The sequence below is a fragment of the Dipodomys ordii genome, unplaced genomic scaffold (assembly GCF_000151885.1).
Source record: "Dipodomys ordii isolate 6190 unplaced genomic scaffold, Dord_2.0 Scaffold63, whole genome shotgun sequence".
In the NCBI taxonomy this organism is placed as follows: Eukaryota; Metazoa; Chordata; class Mammalia; order Rodentia; family Heteromyidae; genus Dipodomys; species Dipodomys ordii.
In genome coordinates, this window is record NW_012267279.1 from 4,301,123 (window position 1) to 4,314,472 (window position 13,350).

The 13,350-nt window shown below is 44.7% G+C and overlaps 1 protein-coding gene across 1 annotated transcript; it reads right to left on the reverse strand.

Moving 5' to 3' along the window:
- Positions 1–4,775: 4,775 nt before the first annotated feature.
- Positions 4,776–10,000, reverse strand: Sertad2 (SERTA domain containing 2). Its single transcript, XM_013022547.1, has one exon. The coding sequence runs from the start codon at positions 9,995–9,997 to the stop codon at positions 9,038–9,040; it is 960 nt and encodes a 319-aa protein (XP_012878001.1). The 5' UTR covers positions 9,998–10,000; the 3' UTR covers positions 4,776–9,037.
- Between the last annotated feature and the right edge of the window lie 3,350 nt (positions 10,001–13,350).

Consider the following 13,350-nt stretch of genomic DNA (forward strand, 5'->3'; position numbering starts at 1 on the left):
CTCAATGTCCCCAGAGCCAGGGACCTGGCAGCCACTGATAGGAAGCCAAGCACTCAGGGGTAGCCTCTGGCCCTGGCTAGCAATGAGGCCCCCTCAGGGAGACCTAGGCCTCTTATTGTAACTCAGAGGTTGCAAGACCTCAATGAACCAAACCCTGGAACCATCCCACCTTGTCCTGCCAGGTCTACCCCAAAGTCTTAGAGTCAAGCATATCAAACCCTGAAAACTAAGCCCTTTCTGGGACAGACAGGCCTGTGCCACTTAATGTCCCTGGGCAGACCCAGCTGCTTGTGGCAGCAAGGTTCACTAATTTTTTGGTTTGTGTGTGTGCGCGCGCATGCGTGCGCGTAGGTCCACACACATGTGCCAGTACTGGAGCCTGAGCCCAGGGCCTCATGCTCTTGCTTGGAGTTTTTTGTTCAAGGTGGTTCTCTACCACTTGAGTCACATCTTCACCTCTGGCTTTTGGCTGATTGAAGATGAGTCCCACCAACTTTTCTGCCCATGCTGGTTTTGAACTGAGATCCTCAGATCTCAGCCTCCTGACTATCTAGGATTACAACGCTTACTCTCAAGTGGAAATGAAGGACAGAGACACAGAGGGACTGAGTCAAGGGAAGGAAGTGGCATTTGTATTGTCCAGGCTTAAGGGCTTGACTGACCGAGGATTCATCTCTTAGCTGGGTCCTTGTTGACACCTAAGTGTCCACCTTACTCTTAGACTGGATTCCTGGCATGGCTCCATGGAGGAGGCAGAGGCTGGACCAGAGAAGGGATACTTCTGCCCCCTCAGCTATGGTTGAGTGTGCAAGGATACTGAAAGGGTACAATCCAATCTCTGAATGGCTTCCACGCCCACAGAGCACTTGCTAAGAGCAGAATATAAAACTCCAAGGCTCACTGTGGACTCTGCTCTTTTTATAGCTAGATGTCCAGCCAGGCTCTTCACGCCCCGTACAACCCCCCTAACCCCCACCCCAAGAGCTAGGAACAGAGGGGGCTGCATACCCCTCCACACCTAAGCTGACTCAGACTTCCTCACTCCCCACCAACCTTCTGGCATTGGCACAAGTATCAGGTAGAGTGGAAGGTCTGAGGGATGCTTTGTATGCCATTAAGGTCTGCACAAATGTCACCGTCATCACTGGATCCTTCCAGATCCAGTTGGTGACACTGTTCATGAGGGTGGACTGGGCTCACTTGAAGCCCCATGCTGTAGTGAGCCCCATGCTGAAGCACCTGGCTGGTCATCTGGCACGGCCTTCACTCACTTACCTGGAAGACAGCTGACAATAAATCTGTCTGTAGAAGTGGCCCTGTCCTCCCTTACACTTCCACCCACACTGGGTCCTGAGAGGAGGATGAGCAGCAAGGACGCCTGTTAAACCCTAAGAGGGCAGGGACAGATTGCAGAGGGGCTCATTTGTCTCTAACTTCTCCTGGGTCAGGCACCAGGAAGCCAGAGTTCAGAGTTCAGTCCCTCTGCTCCACACCCTGCTTCCAGCCTCTCTCTGGGTTCCTGCGGCCATTTCTTCTCATAGCTGAACAATAGGCCTTTAGCAGCTGGCAGCTTGGCCTTCCTACCTGAGGTGTGGGGGGGGGGGGATGTGGAGCACTGAGGGATGGGACTGCCAGCCTGCTGCAGAGGGGTTGGAGAGGTTGGAGAGCAAGGAGCAGCCTGGAGCCAGAAACAATGCCAGCATAGGTGGCTCCCATGTCATGCACACAGCCAGGCAATTCCAGACCTCCTAGCCTGATACTTTAGGCCGTGGCTCTTCCAGCCAGGAGCTGTTAGGAAATCTTCAAGACCTAGATCTTACTTCTAGGTGTATAGCCCCCATCCCAACGATGAGTCTGGCATATAGCCAGGGAGAACCATGCATGTTCTGTACCCTTCCTTGGTCCCCCATCACCCAAACATTGAGATCAGTGACTGGCCCAAGCTCAGAGTCAGGAGGATAGAGCCCAGGGAGGCGTTCAACTCTGAAAAAACTCTCTCAACTCATGGTTCACTTCTTGCCCCATGGGGACATCTTCTTCCTCTTGATCTTCAGGGCAATGCCTGGGGAGATGTCCATACCTCTACTGAGAAGAGGAGAGGGTCTTGCAGCATTAGTGCACAGTCTCCTGCCACTTCCCCCTCCTGCTCAGCCTCAAGCTGAAGACAGGCAATGCATTGAAGGACTTAGAAGAGAGGGGTGGGGGGAAGACACATGATCACTTGAAACAGGTATTTGAGACCATGCTGGGCAACACAGACCCTTCCTCCAAACAAACAAAACTAGGACTTAAAACTAGGTGCTCATGGCTCACACCTGTAAATGTAGCTATTCAGGAGACTAAGGTCTGAGCATCGAGTTCAAAGCCGCCAGTCCAGGCAGGAAAATCTGAAACTCCTATCTCCAATTAACCCTCCCAAAAAGCTACAAGTGGAGCTGTGGCTCAAGTAGCAGAGTGCTAGCCTTGAGCACAAAAGCTCAGGGACAGTGTTAAGGTCCTGAGTTCAAGCCCCAGGATCAGCAAAAAAAGAGAAAATCTTATTTAGGATAGGCACTGTTGGCTCACATCTATATCCTATCTACTTAGGATGCTAAAATCTGAGGATCAAAGCCAGTTTGGGAAAGAAAGTCCACAAGATTGTTATCCCCAGTTAACCACCAAGAAGGCAAAACTGGAGGCATGGCTCAAGTGGTTGAGCATAATCTTGATAAAAAAGCTGGAAGAGATCTGGAGGTCTGGATTCAAGGTACATACATACACATACTTATTAAGGCTGGAGTGGTAGAATGCTTGCCTACAATACATGAAATCCTGGCTCCATCTCACCATTGGAGAAAGGTGAGAGGGGGAGGGAGGAAAGGGGAAGGGAAGGGAATGAGACCAGAGGGAGGGAAGAGGAGGGGAAGGCAAGGAAAGGGAGGGAAAGACAGAGACACACACAAGAGACACTGAGGCCTCAATTTCAGCTTTGCCATTTGTCTTTAAATGTGCCATTTAAGAAGTTGCTCAACCTTGAAGTAGAAGGAGGAAGGCACTGATGAGGGGCTCTTGTGTGCTGGGCGCAGAGTTCCTACAAGGAGAGGACTCTGCTCCCCTACTCCCAGACATGCTGAGTCCGGTGTGATTTCATTCGATACAGGATGAATAGCAGGAGTCTGTGGCTGGAGTTGGCTGAAAAAGAACATGCCCAACAGAGTGCCAGGCAGGAGAGGTTGGGCATTAAGATTGCAAACATTTTTTGTACTGCCAATATTTTCAAAGGGCTTTGGGGGCTGATAGCTGAATCTTGTCCTCATAAGCCCAGAAGTTGATTTTCCAAAGCTGCATCAATAATGAATTGTTGAGGTTTATAATCCCAGATGGGAGCCATTCTACTGAGGATTCTCATTTCCAGTTGCCCCTAGTGAGGTAGCCACTGGACACTGAAGGTCATTTTGGTCTTCTGCCTGCCCTCTTCCCCCAGTCCCCAGGGCAGTTTACTAGGTAGGGTTACTGTGACAAAAGGCCCAACCTGGGAGGCTTCAGCCACAGAAACACACTTTTCTGGAAACTACAAGTCCAAGATTGGGAGGTTAGCAGGCAGGTTCCTTTGGGGACTGTAGGAAAGACTCAGGCCTCCCCCCTAGATTCCAGCTGCTTGTGGCCACCTCTGGCACTCCTTGACTTGTAGAAGCACTACCCTGATCTTTGCCTCCAGCTGCACATGCTCTTTCCCATGTGCAGGTCCTGCCTGCTTCCATAAGCACAGTAGGTAGTTGTGACTAGATGCTGGTGGTTCATGGCTGTAATCCTAGCTACTCAGAAGTCTTAGATCTGAGGAGCACAGCCAACATAAACAAGAAAATACGTGAGACACTCATCTCCAATTAACTACCAAAAATACAGAATTAGAGCTGTGGCTCAAGTGGTAGAGTATCAATCTTGAACAAAGGATCTAAGGGACAGTGTCCAGGCCGAGTTCAGCCCCAGTACTAAACCATGCATGTGCACACACACACACATTGCTAGTTGTATTAGATTAAGGCCCACGGAATTTCATTTTAACAGATTACCTCTGCAAAGATCCTATAACTGAGCGAAAGTCACATTTTGAGGTATTGAAACACAATTTAACCCAAATCCCCCACCCCTCACCACATCCCACTGAATACCTGGAACCCCTTTTCAAATCCTGCCATATCTCCATCTCTGTCCCCCAACCAATTATTATATAGTTCAGACAGTTGTGGGCCAGGCAGCTTAGATCCCAGGCCTCCATCCAAGGTGATCTAGGATCCCCTTTAGCTCCCAAAGATGGCAGAAAGGGTCCCAGCTGTATCCAGGGCGCCTGCAAACAGTCATGAATGGCTGGTGTTTCAGCACACGAACTCTAGTGTTGGGGATGTCAGGTGTCAGGAAGGACAACTGGAAGCAGGTACAATAGTGGAGATCACAAGGACAGGAGACATGGGCTGGAAAAGTGGTGGGGATGGAAAGCAGCAGCAGAAGGGACAAAGAGTCTAGAACGATGAGATGCCAGTTGGTGGGGGTTTGGCCCCATGGGGAAGAAGGCAGAGAGAGACGTGGGAGGTGACAGATGCTGGCAGATACTGATTGCCAGGGGAAGGCAGAGACTGGCTATGAGTGTTGCAAGTCCTGAGTATGAGGCATGCACACGCCCCAGGTGCTCTGTGGAGAGTGCTGGGACTAACCAGCACAGGGTCCCTGTGCACTTAAAGGTCATCTAACAAAGTGGTTGTGATTCGATCAGAAGAAAAACCGCAAACATGCCTCTCTCATCTTTTAACTGTTTATTGTATAATATAAAACTACAAAAGTAAGACTGCTCATTTCCATGTACATTTAATCTGTTCAATTGTTTAGATTACAGCCCGAACCTACATTGAACACAGCCCTCTGGGTTCCGATGTGACATCTGTAATATTGCATAGAAAAGGCACAGCTCTCAGGTCTGTGGGGAAAGGTCACACCTCCTTTTTGACAAAAAGCCTTCCTCAAAACCCATGCACCAAACATATGACTATGTACATCTTTTTCAAAATCTCCGTTGTTTGCACATGTGGACTGCACTTCTCTTCCAAACTTATTCCCAAGAGAAAGTCCGAAACTTTTATTGGCTTTGACTCCAACAATTTTTTTAATCCTAATTTTCCAGAATCATTTAGACTCATTCTTGGAAGCATTGAAAATAATTGTACACAAGCAGGAACGCACGCGCGCACACCTTGATGCCATCCAGGTGCGGGGTAGTTACAGAAGGTAACCATTTACAGTTACAGGTTAAATATGCTTTTTTTGATATCTTCAGAAAGTGTATAAAGGTCCAGTTTGTAACAGCAAGGTTTTGAAATTAAGACAACTCATATAGAGTAGACTAACAATCACCGCACAAAGTGGAATATCTCTATTTTTTTTAAATCTGTCATTTAAGAAGGCTGCCCTTTGCGGTATTCATAATTCATTGTTTACCACAAAGGTAGTTAATAAATTTAAACTTTAAAAATGATCCGTAAGTTGATACTTTGGCTCTTTGGAGCTTATTCGGTTAAGAAAGTTTCCTTGATTGCCCTCAGGGTGGTTGGAGCACTCCTCCAAGGGGCTATGGCGATAAAAAGCTCAATTGGTGAAGACTCCAGAGGTGGAGGAGGCTTGCCATTCTCACCCTGTGGTATGAATGTGGATGCCAGCGTGGCTCCCTTTTGTCATTAAGAGAAGGTGCTACTAAGAAAAATTTAAAAAATATCAACCCTTTGACGCTTGATTTTCTTAAAAATTTGGAGGTATTAAAACATTCCTCATCCATACCTTTTGCATATTTCAAATAGACCCATATTAGAAATGAGAGTAAAAATGAATGTGGACTGTGCATTCAATGAGTCCCAGGGGGCTTGGCTTAGACCCCCTTTCATACAGATTTACATTCCTACGAGAGAATACATTCCTACCATACATTCTGCACATGTTACCATCCAGATGTTGCTAGAGCTCCACAGTAAAATAAATATATTTACACAGGAAAAAAAAAGAATAAATAACTTATGGGAAAAAGACCACTTCAAATTCAAAGCTCTTAGGATTCTGCTCTCATCTTGTCATTTCATTGCACATCACTGTCAATAGATGACCCCTCCCAGCCCAGCCCTGACCTGCCCAGCACATCTTTCTCAAGTTGCCTGCCTGGCTCTGGATGTGACACAATGTCTTGATAAAGGGAGGCACTGCTGCCAGGAGGCATCTGGAAGCACAACCCACACTAGAACTGGGACTTGGAAGATTCCACCGTGCTCCAACTCTTCTCTGCTGGGACAGCACGAAGTAAAAATAGGACAGAAAGACAATTAGAACTCAGGATGGCTTTGCTTTCTGAAAATGGGCTAGTTCCCCATGTATGTCTTGTTAAAACTTTGAGCATCACAAAATTTACAGCAAGGGTGTCAGTTGAAAAGCACTTGCCTGCTGTTGTTGGGGGGTTTTGTTTTGATTTTGAAACCCAGCCTTGCAAATACACTAGAGTCCGAGAACCAAGTTTGGGCAATGATCCTCTGTGCTTATTTGAACTGCTGCCCAACATATGGGACTTGTTTAAACACACCATTTGCTAATCCAAAGAAAGTATAGTTGTTCTAAGTTACTGTACGTTAGTTTTTGACAATGGCAAATCAACTGCTTTCTACCCTGTAATTGTTGGGACTAATCAACACTATTGGATATGCACATGTATGGCAATGTATGCAGCATGTGGGCAGTTCACAGGGTACTCCAGTTCTACAAGGCATGAAGTCTGGGCAGATTTGTTCTCTACAAGAAAGGGAAGCTCTTCAAACAAACAGGCACAGTGACATGGAAGCACCTACAACGACCCTCACCTTAATCATATGGTCCCTGGTCCACATGTGGAGCAGTAAGAGGTGTCTGCACGGAGGTTACTTGTAAGAGAACAAGTGCAATTTGATCAGTTTCTCACTGCTCTACTGTGTTGATAATTAGTCTTTAAAACACATTCAAACAAGGAAAAGTAGAATGTGGAAAGATTTAATATCATTCGTACATCCTGTTTAGATGAGCAGTTCCTTCATCACAAATGTATTTGCTTTGCCATGTGCATTAGAAAAATAAAACTATGGCTTGTTTAAAGTGCCATTTATAAAGTTGTCTCTTTTTAATTGGCCAGAAAGACCCAATTTTTACCCATGGCAAGAAGTGAGCAGAATTGGTGACTGAATATTGACAAATGACCAACGACAAAGACAACAACGACAACGACAACAACAACAACAACAACAACAACAAAATCCCATAATTTAAAATTTTTAAATAAATATAAAAGTTATTCCTAAAGAAGCCATCTGCATAACAATATAGGTTGTAACCTGCACTCAACAGCTAAAGTACCATTGGAAGAAAGAGAAAAACTGAAACAGAAAGGCCATAAACAATTTCAGCAACAAGCATGATACATTGCAAAAATGTTTAAAAATTAAATGTACACCACTAGGAATAAAAAGCTACTTCTTAAGGGTGTCCTGGGGGGAGGGGAGGGGCAGAAGAGGAGGAGAACATGCATAGAAATTCCCATCTGTGTATTTGGGTATAACAGCCTTGTAAAGTGTAGTTAAATCGGCAGTTGATTAAAGAAAGCAACCAGACTGGATGCTCTGATGAAAGGTAACAGACTCCAGGTTCTAGAGTCACAAAACTGGAAGGGTGAATCCCGGGCCGGCCGAGGTGAGCCAAGCTCACTGTGAAGATTATAAAGATGCCATGTGTAGCTCTTAGCAACAGGGAACAAAAGCTCTGGAGAAGGGACACTGGAAAAGGCAATTTACCAACATGATGGATGCGTTCTGGGGAGAATTTCTTCTTTAGGAGCCCTAAGCATTGCAACAGAGCTCAGCTCTAGGAAGAACTTGGTTGCTTTTCATAAAATGCTGTTACGTAAAATTTTGGGTTCACCATAAAAACTATGTCAAAAAAGGAAAGACTTGGGTTTTCCTTAAAAAAAATTAATTATAATTGAAAGAGCAAACTTGGCATAACTATACACTTTTAAGTAAAATGATAGCCTTTCCTCAGAAGAGGGAGCTAAGGAGACCATCACTTCAACACCATCTCCCGCCAACTGCTTAATGCAAGTTTGATGAGCAGACTCAGCTCTGGCTTTGAAAGTCACAGTACTGGCGGGCAGTCATGCCAAGGGACTGGTGCCTGTGAAATTTGGGTGTGATATCTATCACCTGGCCCTTTCTTAAAGCGCTGTATGTATGTGGGGCGTGTGTGTTTGCATTTGGGGAGATCAACTGCAGATTGATTTGATCCAAATTTTTCTTGCACCATACACATAGAAAACATTACAACTCTATAAAAGTACAAGTGCAACTTGTACATCTGAAGTTTGCAGGAACTATGTGAGCAAATCCTATCAAAATAGCTATTTTGTATGTATAAACAGCATTTGTTTTTAGAAAAACAATATCATAAACTGCAGAATCTGTACAAAAATATAAAATAAATTTGGGCAGCAGTTTTCTAAACAGCCATGTAAATGCAACACTTACGAGGAGTAGTTAATGCCTCTAAAAAGGCTGAATTGCCAAGTCAACCTATACAGGGCAAAAATGCCAGAAAAGGTACAGATTATCTAAATAATATATATATTTTCTTTTTTTACCTCTTGCAATAAAACTTATAGAAAAAATAGACAAATATGCACATGCAATGTACAGCTTTTCCACCTTACTCCTTGTGCTTCACCTGAACTGTGTGTCTTTCAACATTAGCAACATTGTCTTCAAATGTATTCTTTCCTGTACCAGAGGAGTAGGTCTGAGGAACCACTCCAAAGCTCATTGAAAGTGGTCATACTCGGATGAAGGCACTCCAAACTCTGCTCAAAGCAAAAACTAGTGTGATCCTTTTGTAAAATTTTCATTTTCTCTGAAAAAAGGCAAGCAAGGGTGCATGCACAGTGAGGAGAACTGTCAAGGTTGTAGGGACGCTCACAGGGTCTGGGTGGGCATGATCACGGGGTGCCCGGGTCTTAGGACCCAACAAGCACCTCCATGATGTGATCGAGCTCTGTGAGGTCCATTTTGAAAGGCTGACTCGGGGTGACGGGCTGACTACTGTACGGAGCCAGCGTCTTGAGAAGGTCATCGGCCGACACGGGGGCCATTTTTGAGGCCGTCCCTGATGCAGATGTACAGGGGTCAAAATCATACATGGACGTGTCAATATCAGCAAACAAGATGTCGTCCAGGGTCAAGTCTGTCAGGAAACCCGTGGAGGTGGTTATTTCAAAATTCCCAGGCAGAGAGTCCATCAGTTTGGGGTCATCTGTGCGGCCCTCCTGGTGCCCTTCGGGTTTCTGGACGCTGGACTCACTAGAGGTCCCTTTCAGGCTGTCAGTCGCTGCTGCTGCTGCTGCTGCTGCGGCGGCCTCTGTGGAGGTAGATGTGGGGCAGAGTTCTTCAATCTCGTCCAAGGCAGATGAGAAGCTGTCCTTTTCCGGTGGGAGGGCTGCAGGGGAGAGTCTGGTAGGAGCTGAAGGCTGCATAGCCTGGGAAGTGCAAAAAGTGTCATCCTCCTCCTCAAGCAGCGAGGCAGGGGTGAGGCAGGCCTCCAGGGGCGTAGTGCTTCCGAGGTCACAGGGGTGAGCAGGAGCAGAGGAGAGGTGGCTGAAGGCAGGTGGGGCCTCCCGGTAGCTGCTGCTCAGCGAGTCGTTGGGCGGGGAGGAAGGGGTGAACACAGGCCTCAGGCTGCCTTCTTGCTTGAGTTCCTCCTGGATCCGCCTCAACATGTTGTTAATTAAAACAGTCTTTTGCAAGCTGGGCTCTGTCAGGGGCCTGTGGTTATACAGTTTCATAAGGGAAATGTTGAAGATAGTCTGGCGCTGTAAGGTGTAAGACACCTTGGATGGGCCATCAGAGGGAGACACAATTTTGCCTTCCAGCCCATCTTCATGCTCATCAAACTTCCGCTTTCCTCCTTTACCCAACATATATCTGCAAGGGAGAAAGCAGGAAACGGAATGAGTCACACGAACCTTAATTTCCACTGTAAAAAGACACTGACTAGAGGTCAGGGCTTACACTTTAGTTTCTTGCTGGTATATTTAGAAGTCGATGAATGTATTGGGGGAAGACCTTTGAGAAGAAGAGAGAATTGGGAAATCTACTCTCATGTGCCTGTGGAGCAATTTTTATCACTAGGTAGTCTGGCAAATGTATTTCTTGAGAAATGTGTACGACCCAGACAAGTTAGGAGTTGCCATGGAAACCGTGATTTTGACTTTCTCAGCTCATGTGATTGCGTTCACATGCCTAACATTATCGTGCAGGTTCAATTTCCCTCCCCCAAATAGATTTATTTTTAAAGCTTAAGAACACACAATGTCATGACCTAAACAGACATAGGTGTCATAAATTACAGCTTGAACACATTGTGAACAATTAAAAGAAGCATACAATGTTGGTAGAACTGTGTGTGCTTTCCAAATGCTTTTTCCTTCCTCATTATGCACAGCGCCTTCCTGCCTGTTGGGTGACATGTGGTGAAGCACTTGGCCTATGCTAAATGACCACAGAGACCAAGCTGCCACGGCTTTTCATCCTTGTGCAAGTGCAGGAATGCGTGCTTCCCAGCCTAAGTTTCTCCTCGGCTCCATTTCACTTGCACACAGACAAATCTGAATTCAACTGCCTTAAAATTTTAAAGTAATTTGCTGACTAGAAGCACTGCTATTTGGGTACTTGAGACATTTCATACCAAAGTACCTACTGTGGTTCTAGAAATACATATGTATTTCAAAGGAACAAGGACCCCATTATCTCAGAACTCAGAATTGGATAATGGGCTGAATTTCTGGCTGGTTGCCACCTTTTAGATGGTAACCCTTCCAACTCTCTAGGGCCACACAATCATCACCTCCTTAAACAAAGTCACTGTCCAAACAGAAGGATCTCAAGGCCAGCAGCCTCCGTCTCACAGACCGCACTTTCTAATCATTTAGTATAGAATGTTCTCCTGCTATCCAGACTAAGAGACGTGCTTGTAATTAAGCCAGGCCTGTGCTTGCTCCCTCACTCTCTACAGCACTCACTCCTGAACATGCCCTAATCCTCTCCAAATAAGACTTACTCCTGTGGTATCGCCGTAGACATACAATTGCTTGGTGGTTATCCAGATTTTCTTCTAAATGCTATTTATCTTTCACTAGCTTGCTCCAGCTGGCTGATAGGCCTCTATGATTCCTTCGTTAGCTCCCTCCACATCTACATCTACACGGCCTCGGCACTCTGCGAGATCCAAGAGGGACACTCACAAACTGAAGTCTGGTTTCTCAGAAGCTTGATCATCTTCTAGACCTCATCAGTCTTTTCAATTCAGTGTCTCATTCTAAAGATAAAACTAACAGTCTTTCTTTTCTTTCTCTTTCTTCTTTCTTCCTTTCTTTGCCATGCTATCCATCAAGCAGACATTCATTCAGGGGACACAGTGCTTGGCACACAATCCTACGAGGGATAACTGACTTCTGATGCCCCAGTATCCAGTTGGGAGAGATGAAGACAGCTGCAACCTATCCAAATCAGCATCAGTTTGAGATCTGTTCATGCTGACAAAGAATGTGAAGTTATGTGTATGAGACATTTCCCCTCCTTTTGTAAGCATTAACAAAAATGGCTGTCAATCACTAGGACCAAAGACCAGGCCTGCCATTAACTTGTTCAAGACAAGGAAGTCTAACAGTAACAACTGGCTTCTCTAACACTTCACGTGACACAGTCCCTACTGTTTGGGGCTATAAGTCTCATTTGGGTATCTATTTTGCATAGGACATTTCCTGTGTGAATCAAGTATCTGTTCATTTAAACTTGAGGATGAACAGGAATGGATGTGGTTTCATTTCACTCTGCAGAATACTTTCTACTTCATACATCAGAAGCTTAAGTAGACAATTGGGGTTTTGAAACACATAACTACGTTCATAATTATACTATTTTTATTTGCTTACAATTTGGGCACTTAAATACTTCTCCAAAACACTCCCTTTAGCCAAAGACCTTGTGCGTGCATTTAATTCTCATATAAAGTTGTTAATCTATGGTACGTTATATAGGAATCAGGCCAACACACTTAAATGTTTATGTGGGTATGCAGATACAGACATGATACACTAGAACAGTGTTTCTTAAAGTGTAGGCCAATCTGTAACTGCTTTTAGTCCAGGGTGAAGTGTGTGTGTGTGTGTGTGTGTGTGTGTGTGTGTGTGTATGCATGCACACACATACATACCCTGCATTATTTAGAAACTTTTATGCCAAAATTACAAAACAATTATATGTCTCCAACATAAAAACAGAAGCCTGCTACATCTTTGTATTTTTAACTTCTTTTTTCAGTAATTATCTTTCTGTTTGTCTGGAGTCTATGAAGGATTAGGTGAAAAATGATCCAGTACTACATAAAGTTGGAGAAGCAACATCCCCAATTGTAAACCAAAATACAACTCAAAACAAATCAGGGAGAGCTCACTGCCCCTCTGAATTTTTTATTGGTTTTCTAGAGGAAAGGTAATCATAGTATAGAACTGGATTTTTTTTAATGTCTTGTTTCCAAGAAATTAGTATTTGTCCTTCCTTCTTTCCTTCCTTCCCTCTCACCCTTCCTTCCCTTGCCCCCCATCTCTGAGTCTTGTTATGTGCCCTGTTTTCAGTAATTTTCCAGTATTACATTTCTCTAGAAATAATCAGTCTATAAACTCACATATTTGAAGTGTCCAGGCCATGTGATTCTGCATATCTTAACAAGATCTATGGAGATACTTTTGAGAGATCTCAATAAGAGAACCACCTGATTTCCAATTAGAAGATCCAGCTGGTGAGAACTGTACGATAATCCTAATGGTTTAGGAAAAGGCTGTTAAGACATCTGTAATGCTGTGTGGGAGGGGAGGTTAGAGGTCCCTTGTAAGCAGACCTGCCAGCAGGAGCAGATACAGAAATGAAATCGTGTACATTGTATACATAAACTGACATGTTGAATTGAAGCCTCTTTGTACAACTATTTAAATAAAAAGTAAATTTATTTTTAAAAAAACACAAAGAAATCAAATCTTGGATGCTCTCCAAATGTCAGAGCTTTCATTAGTTCTGAACTGAGGCAAACTGGTTCCATACCTAGTGAAACTGCAAAATGTACACCATCCTGTTTCAATACCAACAGTGGCTAAACCATTACAGAAAGGAATAAAAATGCAACAGAATCACATCTACTCTATGCCTTCATTTAAAAGTTTTCCCAAACTTTGCTTAATACACCATACTAACATAACCAGTGGCCTGGTTAGAAGGG